Raw genomic sequence first — 20564 nt, forward strand, 5'->3', positions numbered from 1 at the left:
TATTTAATCCATTCTATAGATTCATAAATCAGCTTTTTCTGAAAATTGAAAATGACTAGAAGCCATTTTACATCTAGAGGTACATTTCATACATTTGCCCTCCATTCATAAATTGCAGGAATTTACAAAGAATATTTGACAGACAATTACAATGATTACTCATTGATTGAACAACCATTTGGCCATCAACTCATTTGTTAAATTACTAATGTGCCATACATAAAGGTACATGGCATAGTACAAATTCATCACATAACACAGATTCATGGTGTTCTTAAGCACAACAATCAGTAATAATTCATACTTCTTGCCTTTCTTTCCATAAGTATAAACATGTGAATCTGCAGCCTTTAAATCTCTACAGAATCATTCCAGAATGTTCTTACTACAACAGCGGGTCCAGCCAAAACAGGTGGAAAGACTCAAATAAAGATGTTTGTTTTCTAAAATATATTTAAAATAGATCTTTACAGTTTTTTTTGTTTTTTTTTGTTCAGAATCATTTGCCAACTAGAACAAGATGTTATATTATAGATTTGGAAGCGAATCAAAGCACACATGTTGTATTTGTCTTAGGAAACACTGTTACAAAGTAATGCTGCTTATATGTATCTTAGTTAAAGTCCTTGTGAAAAATGTCACATTATGTTTACATGTTTCCAACACTGTATCACTGTTCTCAAAGCATCTTGCTGTGTGGGTTTATTTATAAGCGCATAAGGCTGCCTGTAGCCGTACAGTAGCCTGAGTTTTTATTCTGTTTGACCATCAGTATTTGTGTCTGCAAAAGAGCTCTGTTAATGTCAAAGAAATGTCTCGTGTCTTTCAGTGCATTGTATAAACCTCTGTCTATTAGCGTCTTCAATTGATTTCAGGATGTTAAAACGTATTACCCCCCACTGAATTTTTATAGAATATGATTTAACTGTGGGCAAATCATAAAAACAAATCAATTATAAATGTAGTCCAACAAGAGAGTTATAATGTTCTCCACCGTCGCCACCTAGTGGTAAGTGACTTCAGTTGCAGCACAACGTGGCTGACAACATACTTATGTAGAGAAAAATTGGATAATTACACGATAACACACCGCCAAAATAAACTGGTAATATTTATATTTTCCAATATTCTAATGCTGTCTTTAGAAACACATGGGCCCAGTTGCAACAAGTTTCCATTACAATCATAATCATAACCAGTATACGAATCTAAGCTGAATCCTTGAATGCATATGTTTCCTTCAACATGCATTTTGGTTAGTCACGTGGAGCATTTACCACACAATAATTCTCAAAATTTGACAAGTGATCATGCGGCTTTAATGGAAGTCTAAAGATAACCTGTATACCAGAGAATGAGAGAGATAATAAGAGTTTTATAACTTTGTATAAATAGAGGCCAGTCCAGACATCGGGTTGAAAAGTATGGAGCCCCTAAAGGGACATGGTAAAGGAAAAAAATATGAGATGGAGGGGAAAAAATTGTCAATGCTTTTTGTCCCTTTAAGGGGCTTTGTAGAAAATAAATTATTACACTGATTTGTATTTAAAATGTGTGTAGATATTTCATAAGTTACAAAGTACGGAGCCCCTAAAGTCACATGGTGGTGGAAAAAAAATATGAGATTAAAATAAGTCAGTGCTTTTGCGTTCCCCCGAGAAACTTAACGTTCGCCCGCATAACCTATTGAGCTCTTTGCACTTTGCAGTGGAACAAAAGTTTTTGCGAGGAAAAGCAAAGTTTCTTGGGGGAGCGCAAAACATTTGCGAGAGAACACAAAAGCATTGACAAATATTGTTTTCCCTTCACATGTCCCTTTAGGGGCTCCGTACAAATGGGCATTTTTGATGCATCTCTTTTTTTTTTTTCCAGATCCTACATTTTTCTTATTTATTCAGAATATGCAAATAATGTTTATTGTTTTGGGTTCTATATGCTGTCTAATAAGAACACTTGATTGTCTGTCAATTTTTAGTTTTGCGATGCCTGCATGCCTGAATGACATTAGCTTTTTCAGGAGAAGAGTGCATGAGCTTTTCCCTACTCTAGAAATCAGTGCCTTTCTTTGTTAATGTTCATCCCAAACTGTATTTTCTGTCTGACTTCATTGTAATTGAGTTACAGCATTGAACATGATCCTTTTAAGTCCTTTTCTGAAAACAATGCTGTCATTGATTGCTGTATTTGAGGTTTCCCAATAACATTCTAATAATGCACAATTTCCTGCAAGCGACATGAGAACCAGTTGCATGTGTAGAGCGTGAAGAAGGCTTTACAGCAGGAGTGGGCAACTCTGGCCATCGGGATCCACTTTCCTGCAGAGTTTAGCTCCAGCCGTGATCAAACTCACCAGCCTGTAGCTTTCTAGGGCTGCATCTGAAAGGCGGCTGACTTGTTGCCTCTCTGCCTTATCACATTGCGGGCAGCGTTTGCGCACGAAGGTATACCTTACGGAACTGATTTGATTTCAGACAGACTTCTGAGGCAAATATTTAACCAGACAGCAACCTAGTGTCGGTCCAGATCCCGCGTGGAAACCACATGTACCAGATGTGGCCCGGATCTGGGCCGACACTATGTTACTGTGTGGGTAATTACTGCAATACTAATCTTTTGCTAGAAATGACAGCAGAAGAAAAAAACATACATTTACACACAGACTGACCTTATTTTTTAGCTTACTGTCACTGGATGGAAACTGGATTCCACTGGATTGTGGAATATCAAAGGCAAGAAGTTGTATTGCATGCTGTTAGGAAAGGCCTTCCTGATCTACCTGATGTTGTGTAGTGCAAACCTGCATGACCGAGCTCTTTTTGCAATGTGGTATTTGAAGGTCAGCTGGTCCTCAAAGATTACTCCAAGTTTTCTTGCCGACTTGATGGGGTAATTGATGATGAACCTAGCTGAATGGTGAAATTGTGCTGTTGAGTCGGATTGGCAGGGAAGACGAGAACCTCAGTCTTTGCCTGGTTGAGCTGCAGGTGACATTCCTTAATCTATGGCAAGATGTCCTCCAGACAGCTTAAGATTCGTGCAGCTACAGTGGGATTATCTGGTTGAAATGAAAGGTAGAGCTGTGTGTCATCAGCATAGCAATGGTAGGAGAGATCATGTATGATGGGTCCCAGTGATGTAGTGTGTATGGAGAAGAAGAGGGGTCCAAGAACAGAACCCTGAGGAACCCCGGTGATCAGTTGATGTGCTCCCCTTTCCAGGCAACCCTGAAATACCTACATGTGAGATACGATTCAAACCAGCGAAGTGGATTTCCTGTGATGCCCAGTAATGATAGGATGGACAGAAGGATCTGATGATTCACAGTGTCAAAGGCAGCAGATAGATCCAGGAGAATGAGAACTGAAGATTTGGAATCAGCTTTCGCCATCCAGTGACCGACAGTAATACAGTATCGGTTGAATGGCAGTTCTTGAAACCACTTTGGTTGACGTCCAGCTGGTTATTCTGTGAGATGAAAGATTGATTGAAAACACCTGGTTGTAACACCTCGTTTAAGTGTTTTCGCTATGAATGCTAAGAGAGCGACAGGTCTGTAACCATCCACAAGTGACGTGTTTAATCTGGGTTTTTTAAGCAGTGGGGCCGAGCCTGCTTGAATGCGGTGGGGAAAATGCCAGTACACAGAGAGATGTGTTGATGATGTGTGTGAGAGCTGGTAAAAGTGTAGGTGAGATGGCTTGTAGAAGGTGTGAGGGGATGGGATCTAGAGGGCAGGTAGTAGGATGACTAGATGAGCTTACATTGCACGAGTGCCCACTACTTGAGGAATCCTTGCAATGGAACGCCCTAAGCCCTTGATCACTTTGGCTGCTTCTGAAAACTTAGGCAGCTGACTTGTTGCCTCGCTGCCCTAAGAACAAAGGTATCTCACGAAACTGATTTCGGACAGACTTCTGAGGCAGCATAACGGTTTAATGACCTACAGCAAAAGAGTGAGCTTTGGTGAAAACTAAGCAAATATTTGATTTCAACAATAATAATTTCTTGCAAGAAATGACATCAAAAATGGAAAACGTTGATCAAAAATGTACATTAACACACAAACTGACCACCATCCACAACTTTCAGACGCCATCTTAATTTTTTAGCTCAACTGTCACAGAATGCAAAGCACTGGATTGTGGGATATCAAAGGCAGCGAAGGATTCGCATCCTGCCTTCAAAAAATCGACCGGATGAAGGTATCTCAAGAGACAGGATGTGAAGCTTGCTTTGGATTCAGACGTGCCTTGATGCCGTCCTACCTTGGAATGCATCCTGCAAAGGCAGCATTTTTAAACTTGCGGATACAGCCTTTGAATCTGCTATGGAGTGCGATTTGCTGTTGTGACGTCACAATCGTGTTGCATTGTGGTCTATGGATCTACCTGATGTGTACATATGAGTGGACTCGCTCCCTCTGTCAAAATCAAGGGGTCAAGGGTCTGTTCAAATAAACTTCCCTCTCCCACTTGGCGAAGTAGAACGCACTTTAAAATGGTGGCAGGCATTCTCCCGAGAGGAAGTTCCCGATATCTAAAAGTGGAGTTAAACGCAGCCTAGTTAACCTGAAGACCTTTATTAGCTTGTTCAGGTGTGTTTGATTAGGTTTTGAGCTAAACTCTGCAGGAAAATGGATCGCAGGGGCCAGAGTTGCCTACCCCTGCTTTACGGTGTTAGTGATTGGCCCTTAGTGATGGGAAGCGCTGTCTGGAGCAGATCTAGTGCTCTGTGTGCCTATCCTAAGCTTCTCTGTGGAACTAGATGAGTGCATTTTGTAACATAGTCAATAAACCGCTCAGAATGTACTGCCCTGCTGGTTCATTGTATATGGAATCATTGGTAATTTTAATGCCTACAAAATAGCTATGATTAAGCAATTCATTTGAGTTCAGATAAACACAAAACATACACGCTTACAAGGTTAACAGGGACTATACCTTTATTCAAAAACAGCTGTATAAAGGCTTCAAATTGAAATGTACATGACAGGCTGCCTTTGGTTTACAGAACTGAATCTTTTCTGTGTTCAGTACGAAGAAGCACACGTGTGTCCGATCCAAAGCATTAATGAGCAGGTACAAAGGCTAAATGCATGTGACCTGAGGTATAGTTGCTTACGAGTCTTTAAAATCCATCTCAAACTGTAATAAAATGTACAGTATTGGTCCAGAGACGTACCATTAGAAGTCAGAAAAAATAAGGCAAATTTAGTATAATAATTGCTCACTTTATAAAACATCTCAACTTTGGAAATGTTTCAAAGAGCAAAACTGTATAAATGACAAATAATGACTGACATTAATTACAAAATAAAAGGGACGTTCCACCTTTAATCAACATTCAGTTCTTTTGATTTAAGAACGTGTTCTGATATGTTTCTTTAAATATGTCTAATGGTTAAACAGGAAAGCCCAAGTCTTATGATGTTGAAAAGCAGTGTGGCATCCCTTTACACATTTTGAAGTATTAGAAACATACACACAAAATGTAAACGTGTGATGCGCAAAATAACAGCGAGTAAAAAAATTAAGACAAAGATGTTCTTTAAAAAAAATGGTTTTAATTTTTGTACATGACTAGATTTCAGTTATGTGTGATGGTGTCCTCCCTGAAGTCATACAAAAAAAATATATATTAGCAAGTTTGGTACTGTATAGTTCCAGTCACAAAGATGTCATCTATTAATTTAATAGACACAGCACAGATTTTCCACTCAAATCCACACATTACGAGCCTGGTTTGTTCATTTTGCTGTGTGTTGACTGTGTGAAGGTTTCAAAGTAATGTTTCCCTTTGGTAAATTAAATCTGGAGGGATGATTTAATAAAGTCATTGAGAGATTCTCAACATAATGGCTTCTCAGAACAGAGAGATGTGGCGCATTTGAAGGTGTTCGATCTAAACACCCACTTACCAGCATCCCTCATGTGAAACAGAAAGGAATAAAGCACAAAGGTCATACTCAACTGCAGAAAAAGATTTTGTTCATATATCATAGGCAGCTGCAGAGGTTATAAGAGAAGATGCCTGTGCGCTATAACACACTTATCTGTGTGTGTGAGAGAGAGTTAAGTAAGCAGCTGCCTGATCTCACGGTGGACGTAGCACAGGAAGTCCATATAAGACGCCCCTCCGTGAAGACCCTTATCCTCCACCAGGAGCTGACGGAACAACATCTCTGCTCGGTCCTTCTGCTTCACTATCAGCAGCTGCACACAGAGACACATCGATTACACTGCTGATCACAGATCAGGACAGAGAAAGAAAAAAACTACAATTCAAAAGTTTGGTTTCTATTATGCTTTTGAAAGAAGTCTCTTATGCTCACAAGGGCTGCATTTATTTGATCCGGTTGCATACAGTTAAAACAGTAATATTGTGGAATACTATAACTATTTTGATATACTTCAAAAAATTATTTATTCCTGTGATGGTACAGCTGACTTTTCAGCATCATTACTCCACTCTTCAGTGTCACATGATCCTTCAGAAATCATTTTAATATGCCATTTTGCTGCTCAGTTACTATTAATCATTATTGGTGATCAATTATTAATAATGGGTCTATTACACATTATTACAAAAAATAAAATAAAAATCAGGATTCTTTCAAGGAATAGAAATGTCAAAAGAACAGCATTTAGTTTAAATTGAAATCATTTGTAACATTATAAATGTCTTGACTGTCACTTGTGATCAATTTGATGCGTTCTTGCTGACTTAGTGAAAAGTGTATAATTTCCACAAAAATATTAAGCACCAAAAACTCTTCTCAACATTAATATTAAGAAATGTTTCTTGAGCAGCAAATCAGCATATTATAATGATTTCTGAAGGATCATGTGACACTGAAGACTGGAAATACAGCTTTGCATCACAGAAATGATATGCATTATAAAATATATTCAAATAGAAAACAGATATTTTAAATTGAAATAATATTTCACAATATTACTGTTTTTACTGTATTTTTAATCAGCCTTGGTGGGACTTCTTTCAAAAACATAAAAAAAAAAAAACTCAATTATTCCAAACTTTTGAACGGTAGTGTATTTACTATATATATATATATGAGAAACTACTAGTATAGTTAAGTTTGCAGTAATTAAATGTCTAATAATTATATTAATTTTATTATATTAATTACATTAATACTGCCTCACAATCACTTTATTCACATTACAAGCTGAAAATCGCAGTAACACCAAACCTCTTTATAACAAGACCGAGACAGATGCAGGAGAGAGGAGATGGTGAGAGAGCTGTACCTTCATGGATGTGGCCCTCTGCTGTGAAATGCTGGAGATGATTGAATGGAGTTTCCTGGAATGAGCATTATCCAGCACAGGTAATGACGTCTGCTGAAAGACAATTACACCTCTACAGTTACCACTGCGGCTCTGACGCTGGTTTCCATAATGAAACGAACTAAAAGAGCAGTTGCTTGATTAAAGCAACACAAGCAGTGAGATCAAAAGTGCAAAGAGGAATACGGTTATTAGTTAGAGATATAATTCAATTAAGCAAAGATAAGTACTGTACAAGCACAAGTTAAATAATAGTTGCCCAAAAGCTTTTTTTTTTTTTTTTGTTCATCTACATATAGTATCTGTATAGGATAAATTATTATTTTTGTCTATTTTTTTTAGTTCAAATTGTTATATCAAGTCAAGTCAAATTTTATTGTAAAGTGCTTTTCTTAATATGCATCGGTTCAAAGCAGTTTTACAGAAAGTCATACTGTTATGTCAATAATAGCTTAGTGCTTTACCACAGCAAACTTTTTGGTGCTGGGAGATATGACGATATATAACATTGATTCAAGTGATTCTCCAGATTTTTACCTAGCTATATTGTATTTATAGTGTTGACTAGCACATTTATCAGTGCCGCAGTGACTCTCGCACACATCTGAGCACTCAAGGCAATTAGAAATGTAAATATTGGTCAGTATTGTTGAAATAAGAGATTTAAATATTGGTTGGTTTTGTTCTAAATATCTATCTGTATAGTTCAATTATGTGATCTAAACATCGGTTTGTTTCGTTCTATTTAGAGATTTAAGTATCGGTCAGTATTGCTCTATTAAGAGATTAAATATTGATGGGTTTTATTCTATTAAGAATAATGTCATACCCCTTCTGAGTTCAGGTGGCCGAGAGAGGGCACATCGAAGAGGTTCTGGATGAGGTCAGGTGAGCAGGCCTGTCCCAGCCAGAGGAACATAGAGAGCCCGTTTTCCAACAGGAACATGCCTGACTCGCTGAGCCGCTCCTCAGAACAGCGCACTGGAGCTGGGATTGACTCACTGGACACATCCATAGTGTGCTGAGAGAGAGAGAGAGAGAGCGAGAGCAAATGCTTAAACTGTAAAGCACAGTGTTTGAAGTTAATGATAGAAACCATATACATTTTATGCGTGTAACTCACCAGCGGGATGAGCCGAGGGTAGAGCAGGACCTGGGTTTCCTCCACTCCCATCGCCATAACCATGAATCTGTAGAAGGCTCTGTCATCTGTGGAGAGCTCAGTACTGCCCACAAGAGATGGAGTCTTCAACAGACTGTTCATGTAGACGGGAAACACCTTCATCGCATCAGGCAGGATTAGCTGTAGGGTAAAATGTTCAAGAAGAGCAGTCAGTTTCCATGTCAAATCAGAGATACACACTCAAAAAAGTCTGGTGTGAAGGATGAGAATGAGAAGGAATTTTCTGTATTGATTTTTTTTTACAGGTGTTCTACCCTTATTTTGAATTACGCATTGCATTTTATGGTTGAAGGAACTAGCTGTAAATTTAACGAAAAAGGTACTGATCATTTTCTGCTAGGATATTATCTGTTTTTCTAGTGATTTCTAGTGCAGTGCAAAAGATGATGATATGAATCTATTAAACATAATTAATATTAAGTTAATAAAGATATAAAAATGTCTAAAAAATGGTTTCTGAATTTCAACGTGAGCTAAAACTAAAACTTTGATTTAAATAAAGTATAAAATACTTCAACTAAAATAAAATTGAAATATTACCTTAGTGAAATCAAATGAGTTGACAACTAAAATAACAAAGGGAAATAATAATAAATCAAAGTTAAATAGAAATATTAAAATGAAAACTAATAACAATGACAAAAGCACATAACCAAATGGCTAAAACTTAAACTAAATTAGATCACACTTTATTTTAAGCTGTCCTTGTTACAGTGTAATTATACATTTAAGTACTGAGTAATATTAATCAGCTGTTTACTTACTAATTAGGGTTAGATAAGGGTTTGGTTTAGGGTTAGTTGCTTGTAATTGTGCATAATCTGCTGTTTTTATACTAAAATAGCACTGCTGCATTACAGTATAACTTAGTTCACACATGACGTGTGTGAAGCATTGATGACGGGAGAAGATGTTTTTATAAGGGTGTATATTTCATATGAATGGATGGACATGAATGTGAAGTGTGACACTGACCTGGCTGGCTGCTGAAGGAGTGGCGCAGTTCTTCCTGTAGCAGGCCAGCATGTGAGCCGTCTGGTTTACCAGGATCTCCCTCACCGTCTTCAGTGGCTGGTTGAGCATGGCCCGATACGCTGAAGGAGAAAAGCATCCACCACAATCACTGAATGAATAACTAACTGAAATAAAATAAGTGCTATAATTACTCAAACTGAAATAAAACAATAAATGTATATATAAAAAAGACAAAAGCACAACTGGAAAAGACTTGAAAATTATTTTACAGATTGATAAAAATAAAAAAAAAGCATTATGTCACATGTTATGCTCAAATCTGTAACAATAGCATGAAGTTTTCATGTATGTTCTTGTAAGAGTTAGAAAGCTGGTCACCTGACTTGGCGAAGAAGTTGATGAGGGCATCTGTCTCACAGCTTTTGAAGAGCTCAGAGAGCTGCGCGCTGCAGTTCAGACTGAGGTTGTGAATTCGCAGCCTCCTCTGTCCACCGATGGTGGTGTACAGCAAAGCACACTGGGAAACCAGAGTAAAAAAAAAAAAAACTATTTGTGTTGCTCTTGCCAGCAAGTGAATTCCAAGAGCATCACAACAAAACAGTTCAATGAGGACTCAAATGCACTCGAGTTACCAAGAAAAAAATATTAGGCATCAAACAACTGTATTACAGATTATGTCGAACAGTGAGAGACTTACCATGTGACCAGTTTTGATGCAGTAAGTATTCCCAAATGTCTTTTTTGTATTATTTAACAGTCTTGTCTTTGTCATTGTCTCAAAGCTCAGTGTTATACATGAAGACTGACCTGCATCACAGCTCCAGACTCCTCGCTGAGTGTGTCGTCATGTTTAAACTCCACCGTCAAGGCCTTGTCACAGTCCACTGCTGCCATCTCCACATCTGTAGTGTTGCTCATGTGTACGGCACCAAAGAAATCTGTGGCCCTGAAGCCTTGAGAATCATGCAGACATTAAAATATGCCATACATTCACTCACTACTGTTCAAAAGTTTGGGTTCGGCAAGATTTCTTAATGTTTTAGAAATAGGTCTGTTAAGCGCACCAAGGCTGCACTTGTATGATCAAAAATACAGTAAAATCAGTAATAGTTTGAAATATAATAACCATTTAAAATAATTGTTTTCTATTTGAATACATTTTAAAATATAATTTATTCCTTTGAGGCAAAGCTGAATTTTCAGCATCATTACTCCAGTCTTTAGTGTCACATGATCCTTCAGAAATCATTCTAGCATGCTGATTTGCTGCTCAAGCAACATTTCTTATTATGATCAATGTGAAAACAGCTTCATATTTTTGCGGAAACCATTTTTTTTTCAGGATTCTTTGATGAATACAAAGTTCAAATGAACAGTATTTGTTTGAAATAGAAATTAATTATAATATTATAAATGTCTTTACTGTCACTTTTGATCAATTTAATGCATCCTTGCCAAATTTTGAAAAAATAAAATCAAATCCTACTCAACTTTTAAACAGTAGTGTACATAGTGTGTTTAACCTTACATAGTTTTCAAGTACTTTTCTCTAGATTGTTATTACCTGTGCCAGTACGGACACGCATGACGGCATCGAATCCGATGGACTTCTCCACATCTCTCTTGAGGTCATTGAGAAAATGCTGACCATTAACCTCCACCTGAAAAGATAAAAAGGTTTGAGGTTTGACCACAAGAGGGCAGCAATTTAAACCCAGAGTTCAGCCCCTATTTGATACCATATTCAAGATGTCTGTGTTTCAGTGTGTGCACATGTGTACCTGGAAGTTGCTGTACTTGTAGATTGAGCCTCCAGTATGTGAGGGCACGTCGCCCATGGTGGCGATATCCACATACTGGTTGGGAAACAGGAAGAGGTCGACACAACAGCCCTGAGCCACACAATCTTTAGTCAGCTGCTCATACACACCCCGCTGAGGCTGGAACAGAGTCTGACAACACAGACAAACAAATCATTCATTTTAGGATTTTGATGTTTAATACTATTTTGCGCAGATTCAAGTATGTAGCTGAGATTTTTGAATGGGGAAATTTCTTTCAATTTCATATTCAATAAATATTCACCTTCTCCTTTTCTGTACCGACTAGTTTTTTGTCATCTCTGTTTTTCAGTTTTCCTGGAGCCTCTGCTGTTGGGATGGAGGAGTGGAAGATGAAGAGTTTGCCACTGCATTCAGCTGCCTGAGGAGAGAGAAAAAATCAGAAAATATAAAATCTAGGGTTGTCAAAATGATTACTTGTGATTAATCGCATCTAACATTAAAATTTGTTTTTATATAATATATGTGTGTGTATATATACTATTATATTTATATAAATATGATATATATATATATATATATATATATATATATATATATATATACTGTGTCTGTGTGTGTGTGCGTGCGTGCGTGCATGCATATACACACAACACACACATATATATAAACAAACTTATAAACAAAAGCACTAATAAAATCATAAAACATTCTCATTGTCTGATGGTTTTATCTGTTCATATAAGTTTTAATCAGTATATATATATATATATATATATATTCTTTTTTTTGGATCTGGATGCGTTAAGAGTACTTGATTAAAAATATTTGTTAAAGATCAAAAAACAAATGACCAAAAAACAACTTAAGTCACAGACTGAACATGTCATTGAGATTATGAAACAACCAGTGCTGTCGCCAGTGATGACAAGTGGAAACATTGTCCCGGGCCTGTGAATTTAAATGACGACCCTAGAAACAACTATGTGTTTATCAAATAAAGATTGTGTGCAGTATTTAAGTGCACTTTTGTTAAACAATGTAGAAATAAAAACTAAGTATGCAAGTACGTTTAGAAAGGGAGTAAATAGTTTTGGTAAATAGTTCAGCCTATTAATATGTACCTTTAGGGCTTCCACACCAGCTTGCACGACTGGTGCAAAAACAGTCTCACTCTCGTTGGTGTCAGCAAACATGTCAGGGATCTGATCTAAAAGGCTTAAGAAAATAATACACAAAATTACATTAACAGCAAGAAGCCATTCTTAAATATAACGAGCAATGTTGTGATAGGCAGGAAAAGCATGCTTGAACTGAAGTGTATATACTGTATACTATTATATTTTCAGTGTGTGTGTGTGTGTGTGTGCGCATGTGTATGTAAAGATATAAAGGTTTGAGACACACACACACACACACTAGTCTGTAGTTCTAGTCTGAGCTGTTGACATTCTCTGACAAATTATTCATATTTCTAAGGCAACACTCATACATGTAACACCAAAATGGTTCCATGTGTGGCTTTGTTATTGATGTATGCAAAATTCTTCATCACTAATTAATTCTTTTTCAACAAAATTACGATAAATGAAAAATATGTTTGTATACATAGGCTACATGTATACCTTAAATGCAGTGTCACTTTGGATAAAAACATCTGCCAAATGCATGAATGTAATGTTCAAGTATCAAATAACCAATATGCAGATATATGTGAATACTGTATATGACTCGATGTAAGAAGCCTAGAAGTGTCTTCAGATAGAAATGATCATACTTGCTGATGACAGGCCGAGACTCCTGGAAGTTGACGAGGAATCCATCGAGAAGAGGTACAAACATCTCGGCCACATCAGAGACCACCATCATCTGCGGCTGGGCCAGAGCACTCTTCACATTATAGAAGTGCAGGATCTTGTTGTAGGTGACAAAGCCCACTTTGATGGCTGAACTTTCGGCTCCCTCCTCTCTTTAAAACACAAAGAACATCAGAAAAATCAATCAATATCGGCAGTATCACCAAAATCAAGCGATCAGGAACACCAAAAAGATAAATAATAATAACAAAAAGCTAAAAGAATTAGGACATTGAAGTCACACTCAAAACTAAAAGAAAAACTATATCTTTGCATTTAGCCTATGCTAACAAATTTCCCAAAACTTCACTTTTCTAAGCCTTTTTTTTAAAGGGATGGTTCACCCAAAATTTACTTTTTTTTTTGTGTGTGTGTGTCTTCATTTACTCACCCTTGTGTTGTTTTAAACCTGTATGGTTTTTTTTTTCTTCTGTTGAACGCAAAGGAATATGTTTTGAGGAATGTTTGTAACCAAACAATTGTGGAGCACCATTGACTTCCATAGTAAGTGGAAAAAAATACTATGGAAGTAAATGATGACCCACAACTCTTTGGTTACCAACATTCCTCAATATATCTTCTTTTGTGTTCAGCAGAAGAAAGAAACTAAAAATAAAGAAATGTGCACATTTCACCAACTAGCATATACCAGAGCACTGTGTAATAGCTGATAGTGGAGAGCTGCATCTAAGCTGTGCTGGCCAGTAAATTACAAGCATCCCACATTGACGTCTGCATCTGGGGTTTGTAGCTCTCCATAGCTACATTTACAAGATTGTAAAACATGGCGATGGTTTGGATCACTCAGTCCATATATGCCAAGTCTGTCATTAAACTAGAGACAAACTCTCCAACACAAACCCTATCAGGCATCTTAACCGACCCCATCAGCTCAGAGTGTCCAATGTGGTTTTCATTAACTAAGTAATCTAGCAAGCAAAGCCAGGAACAGAGGAGAGAAATCAGATATAATACCACAGGCTTATTTGGAGTGCACTACCGGACTGCTTTCAGAGTGAGGTCAGCTCCCAAACAAATAAGGACGTACCCTTAGGAACCAGAGGATGAGAGGTAAGGACTGGGAGTTCGAAAAAAAGTCTGAAATATGAAAGTTCCTCAGAGGTGAATCAAAGCTCACCTTTCAGCTGGCCGTCACCCAAATAAACGGTATAATTGGAGCCATGTGTCCCACGAAACTTTTAAATGCTTGGAAATGTTGCAGTACTAAAGTCGTTCAACCTCCTGACTTCCTTCAGGCAAACATTTTCAAAAGATGAGATATTGGAATTGTTTCTTTCCCTATTTTTTTTTTTTTTCTTGCTTGTTCTCCAGTTACCATATTTGGCAGTGGATCGTGGCTCTTTTTCAGCTGGATTCGTTCACATTCCAGGCTGATAGTAGCTGAGATGAACATGTGTTCCACCTAAGAGGTGCCGAAAGAATACGGAGGGGTGGCTTCTGCTCAAGCCTTCAACTTTACTCCACAGATCCTCCAAGCCAAACACCTGGAGCTGGGCGTCAATGTGTGAGATGGGGGATGAAAGCAGTCATATATCTTCTTTCAAACCTGGATTATTACACGATAAACTGTCCAGACAATAAAATACTATTATAATGATCTATTCGCACTGACAATTTTAAGCCTGTTGGCCATTACAGAGTCAAAAGAAGCACATGGGAAGCTAACATGACATGTCAAGCAGTGTGACACATGTAAGGCCCTATGAAATCTGCTTTGTTTTCTCACAATTCAAAATTGAAATTATTTTTCTGGATTTTGTGATCATTTTAATAATAAAAATGATGTCTAATCAATTCAATGGCAATGGCTATTTATTTATATAGCACAATTAAATACAATTTACATTGTCCAATGTGCTTTACACTATTAATAAAAAATCATAAAAACTAACAACAATAAAACAACAGTACAAATATAGATTTGAATAGAATACCATAAAATAAGTGCTTCACCAATTAAAAATAATGAGATACAATGGAATGGTGCGTCAGCATGTGTTAAATGCCTTATCAAACAATAATGATGAGGCCGCTCTAACTGAAATGGGCAAGTCATTCCATAATCTAGGGGCAACTACAGAGAAGGCACGGTCCCCCCTACACTTCAATTTTGACTTCGGGATAGACAGGAGTCTCTGATTTAATGACCGGAGTGATCTAGTTGGATGATGCTCAGTCAATAGAGCAGACAAGTAGGGTGGAGCCAGACCATTTAAAGATTTGTGAACAAAAAGTAAAAGTTTAAACTCCACTCTATAATGCACTGGCAACCAGTGTAAAGAACGTAAAATTGGCGTGATATGATTCCGTTTTTTTGCACCCGTCAAAAGTCTAGCTGCCGCATGTTGTACTAATTGTAATCGCGACATTGCTGAATGACTAATCCCAACGTATAGAGAATTGCAGTAATCCAGCCTTGAAGAAATAAATACATGTATTACTTTTTCGAAATTTTTAAAAGAAAGAAATGTCTTTACTTGTGATAATAGTCTTAGCTGAAAAAAGCAGGATTTCAAAACTAAATTTATTTGCCTCTCAAATCTCAAAGTTTCATCAAATACTACACCCAAATTTCTCACCCACGGCTTCACACAAGAAGACAGACCACTAAAATTTACTTTAGGAATGGTGGAGAAGTCTGAGGGTCTAAATAAAATAATTTCCGTTTTGCTCTCATTAAAATTCAGAAAGTTTGAAGACAACCAAGTCTTTACTTCGGTCAAACAGCCCATAAGAGTTTCCAGATTATCAGACGAGCGTTTTAAGGGCAGATAAATTTGAGTGTCATCCGCGTAAAAATGCGGATGTTTACTGGTGTGCATCTTGAGACAAAACAATGGCACAGACAAATTAAGATATGTTAGTGCAAGTTGCTTTCAGTTAAAACGGCTCAAACATGCATTTTAAATACAGACAGCAAACATTATCTCTCAACTTACTTTGGAAGTCGGTCAAGCAATGTCTTCAGTTCCTCGCATATTAGTTTGACAAGTCCACTTTTTATGTTGTTGTAAGAGACATCGATCATGAAGATGTAGGCAGGAGGATTGGGAGGCTTATTATTCTTAAAGACAGAAAAGAACATCACAGAATGAATTATCAGTTCATGAACTTCAAAGCTGGCTATTTCTGCTTGTTTTTTACAGAATTGGTACATATTTGAGCCATTTCATATGGCAGAGAATACATATAAAGTTAGCAATTATTATGTAAAAGTGCATCAATTGCATGAGAAAGCTTTTTATCTTTTTATATAAAGAAATGGCAAGCTGAACGCATTACAAAGTCCCAAAACACAGGCAGTAGGATCAAGGTAAAGATTGGTTATTTTGACTCCCAATCGGCCTATGCAATAGAGATGAGCTGTGAGGATTTTATTAAACACTGCAGGAGCTGATCCTCAAGTATTAATAAACATCTGAGAGAAATAGGAGCCTAGACAGCAGATTATGGTGTCAGGCTGAGATGAGGAACATAGGCACGGACTGGGGCCAAAAATGTGTCATGGATCTCTTTAGTCCGATAACTGAATTGAAATCAAGTTCATTTGAGATTACAAGCTACTTTTCACCCTGAACCATGAGAATGTAACACACAATGCATCAAAGGTTTCAAAAGTTTACACTCCATGACTCTTTAGCATCAGTGAATGTTTGTAGCTTTTGTAATAGCTATGTATGAGTCTCTAAATTGTCCTCACTGTGAAAAGATGGATCTCAAAATCATACAGTCACTGTAGGAAAGGATTCAAATGTCCTGTGCTCAGGACAAACAAAGAACATCCAAGTCGTGCATCATCCATTAAGCAGCATAAACTCAAGATAATATTTTTTATTCACTTTTTATTTTGTCTTGTGGACTATCTGTAAACATATGTAATGTGAAATAGCTTATACTGCAATTATATACGGCAGTCCTACAATTTTAACATTCTGCAGATACTGCAAGTTGAACTCACTAAATTCAAACCTGCCTCTGTATAATCAATTAAAGGGTCTATTTTTTTTTGTATGCTAAGCATAAATTGTTTTCCTCATTTTAAACATATCATATGTTTACTTTCAAGATTTAAAGGGGTGATGAACTGAGAAATCAAATTTTCCTTGAGCTTTTGCCATATAAGAGGTCATCATACTATACAAATATCCTGTAAGTTTCAGAACTGAAAAATTCCTTGTTAGTCTACTAAAAGCTTTTATTGACACCAGGCACAGCGAACGAAGTGGGGATCTAGGACGTCAAAGGGTATCAAATACCGCCTCCGCAGAAGATGATCAACGCCTACTTCAACGCTGCATGTTTAGCCCCGCCCACCAATTCACACATTACATAAATATGCAAAACTGTTATCCAATCATAGCAGTGGGCGTTTACTTCCAAGTCTTCAATGCGGCACGCCCATAAAAACCGAGCGTTTCAGGAGCTAGGCTCAAAACCATTCATTCGTTTTGATGTTTTTGAATGTAATAACCAAGGGAACGTCATAAGTTGACCTCAGACAACCATATAAAAAAATTTAAAAAGCCAGTTCACGACCCCTTTAATTGTATATGCCAGAACAAAATATGTGATATGACTGCCAAGAAAGAAACCTTTCTCAGCCACTTCCCGGGGCAAGCTGACCCCATTTGGGCAAAACACACATTCTCTAATAATCTACACACTCTCTTATACCATTACATATCTAGAGGGAAATTGACTTTATTTAGATAAATCAAATGTTATCTATTAATAATAAACCTTGCTAATCTAATAAAATCAGACTGTGAAGTTCTCATTGTTTAAACCTGAATGTTATGAAGATTGATACCTTGCAGTAATCCAACGTGGCAATGAACTCATATGAGCCCAAAGACAGTTCTGGTCTCTCATACATATCCATTCTTCTCCCCATATGGTCCAGATGCTGGAAATACTGCACTGGAACTAAGGTAGTGGAAACACATTTTTAGAAACACTTTTCTTTTTTTTTGCTATTATTGCACAGACAAATAATCCCTACCATATGCTGACAGGAAACACAGAATACACATGCTGTGTGTAAAAAAAGATCTCAGCAGTCCAATGGTACAGTACCAACCTTCATTAACACAGCTGCAGAAGCCACACTGGTAGCGTCGTCCTCCATCGATAAACTGCATGTAAGGACACATGTAGGCCTTACAGCGGTTGCAGCGGATTGGTCCAGTCTCACCGTGATTTACAATGTACAGAGGAGTCTATAGAGCACAAGCAGATCACAGTGAGAATGACAAATAAGACCTACTGTAACGTATGCCGCACATACGTAAACAGCACAACTGTTTTCAACATTGATATTAATGAGAAATGTTTCTTGAACAGCAAATCAGCATATGTGATTGATTTCTAAAGGATCATGTGTCACTGAAGACTCGAGTAATGATGTTGGAAATTCAGCTTTGCCATAAAAGGGATACATATATATATATATATATATATATATATATATATATATATATATAGTAATAATATATAATATATATAAGAGTTACATTTTAATAATATTTCACAATATTACGTTTACTGTATTTTAATCAAAACAGTAGTGTATGCAACTGTTCATTTTTTTTTAATCACTTCATTTTAGATGGAAAATTTTAATTGTTACCTTCATTAACTGAAGACAAACAAATACATCATACTAATCTGTAGCTTTGTGGTTATTGTGCAGTTCAAATGATGTTTACAAAGATAAGATATAAAATACATAGATCTTAAAATGAAAAAAAAAAAAGGTTAAGCTAATATAATAATGAATTTCAATTTCTTTTTTCAGTCAATATGGAGTCATATAGATCAAAATCAAAAAGTGGCGTGATATCCTCCTTAATTTGACAGTCCAATAATATATTTATCTGAAACGTTCCTTGGAGACTGCACTTAAACCCATGAGAATACAAACACTTCCTAAAAAGGCTCTGAAGTATAATGATGAAGGGTAAAGCAATGAAAGATTCCAGAGTTAAACAAGTCTTGAAGATATCAAAACCACTATTAAACTACTGTCACAATAAACTGAGGGGACAGCCATGATGAATTAGGGTTTGAACATATTCCAAAGGCAGTATTTTCCAAAGACAACACCATCGACAACAGTGTTGGTTCTTAAAACAAAGGATTATTTACTTCCTTGTGTTGTTCCAAACCGGTATGATTTTATTTTTTCCATGTAACACAAAAGGAGACGTTTAGCAGAATATTATTCACACAACTCTTTTCCATACAAAGAAAGTGAATGATGTACAAACGGGACAAAAAAAACCCCTCTCAAATCACATTAAAGGTATAGCGGAGGATTTTCTTTTTCCGGGTGGATCATCAAGACTATTGGTCCTCCTAAGTGTCAATCATTCTGGTGATATGTTTACGTAAGGCCGTCGTACGTGCTCGTGCACACGAGTCACACGATGGCGTGCGCTCAAAACACAGGTTGGGCTTCCCACTGATGCCTCAGTCGCGAAGTTTCTACTTGACAGGTAAAGTTTGGCATGCTATTTGGAGAAATCCATTTAAAATCACTGCTAGTAAAAGTTAATGTAAGCTATGATTAGCTCGTGCATACGTTTAATAGGCGTTCCCTCTCGGGAGCAGGTAGAGTGTTGCGCATGTGCATTTTTTCAAAGAGTGGAGAGGGCGGCTCTTTTCTAAAATTCGGGAAAATCCTCCCCTATACCTTTAAATCTAAGATGATGCTGAATTAATATGTGCATATTCAAAACAAACACAAAAGATAGTAGAGACCTTCGGTGGAGAGAAATAAGTTATAAGTTAATAACTTAATTTTGGATCTGTTCATTACACAAAACTATGGTATGACCTCAGAAGATTGGGAATACAGCACAAATCATATAAAATACTGTTATGATACTTTTATTGTGCTCTTTCTGTCATTTTTGGATCATTCCCTTGTTAGCATGGAAAAAGAGTATTAAAAAAATCGTCATCTTCTCCTTTTGCTTATCACAGAAGGAAAGTCATGGTTTGAAGCGAATTTTCATTTAGGCAAACCCCTAGTATCATTTTAAGACTAGAACAACCCTTGTGAAAAAGAAGTTTGCTTAATTGAATTGAATGTGCTCTTTTACTGTATTTAAAATCTTAAAAATATATTTTTACTGTACTTGAAGATGATATAGTATTTATGAAATAAAATGCCACTTAAGTATACTTGATGAGAGTACACTTTCATGACTGTGTCATGACTAAAGAAATGAACTTTTAAAGTCTTACTTTTCTTTTGACAGGCGTAATAATGTAACTGTAGTTTTATTGAATATTACATTTAAAGTTGATATATTTTGAATGTACTAAATTGCAACTTCATTACAAAACATAACAAATAGGCCTATATTTGAATAAATGACATTCAAGTTTCAATAGAAATTACATTAATGAATGTTTTAGTTTACCATAAATG

General features: G+C 36.7%; 1 protein-coding gene and 1 long non-coding RNA gene across 3 annotated transcripts in view; one reads left to right on the forward strand and one right to left on the reverse strand.

Annotated features, from left to right (window-relative positions):
- Nucleotides 1–5135, forward strand: LOC307155002. The gene is made up of 2 exons (XR_013820448.1): nucleotides 1–2484; nucleotides 3920–5135. It is a non-coding gene; the product is annotated as an uncharacterized lncRNA (long non-coding RNA).
- Nucleotides 5063–20564, reverse strand: part of sec24d (SEC24 homolog D, COPII coat complex component) — a 23248-nt gene continuing 7746 nt past the window's right edge. Inside the window, exons 9-23 of one of the 2 annotated variants that reach the window (XM_079865278.1) lie at nucleotides 18207–18345; nucleotides 17937–18052; nucleotides 16066–16190; nucleotides 13027–13218; nucleotides 12374–12467; nucleotides 11554–11670; nucleotides 11250–11420; nucleotides 11033–11129; nucleotides 10276–10421; nucleotides 9847–9985; nucleotides 9469–9587; nucleotides 8434–8613; nucleotides 8140–8331; nucleotides 7272–7361; nucleotides 5063–6212 (exon numbers count right to left, since the gene is read on the reverse strand). In XM_079865278.1, coding sequence (XP_079721404.1) covers nucleotides 6072–6212; nucleotides 7272–7361; nucleotides 8140–8331; nucleotides 8434–8613; nucleotides 9469–9587; nucleotides 9847–9985; nucleotides 10276–10421; nucleotides 11033–11129; nucleotides 11250–11420; nucleotides 11554–11670; nucleotides 12374–12467; nucleotides 13027–13218; nucleotides 16066–16190; nucleotides 17937–18052; nucleotides 18207–18345 — 2058 coding nt within the window. In that variant the 3' untranslated portion in view covers nucleotides 5063–6071. Of the gene's footprint in view, nucleotides 6213–7271; nucleotides 7365–8139; nucleotides 8332–8433; nucleotides 8614–9468; nucleotides 9588–9846; nucleotides 9986–10275; nucleotides 10422–11032; nucleotides 11130–11249; nucleotides 11421–11553; nucleotides 11671–12373; nucleotides 12468–13026; nucleotides 13219–16065; nucleotides 16191–17936; nucleotides 18053–18206; nucleotides 18346–20564 lie in introns of both variants that reach the window. The other variant, XM_079865277.1, reaches the window with a different exon arrangement.

Source organism: Squalius cephalus (genome assembly GCF_949319135.1).
Source record: "Squalius cephalus genome assembly, chromosome: 3".
NCBI lineage: Eukaryota > Metazoa > Chordata > Actinopteri > Cypriniformes > Leuciscidae > Squalius > Squalius cephalus.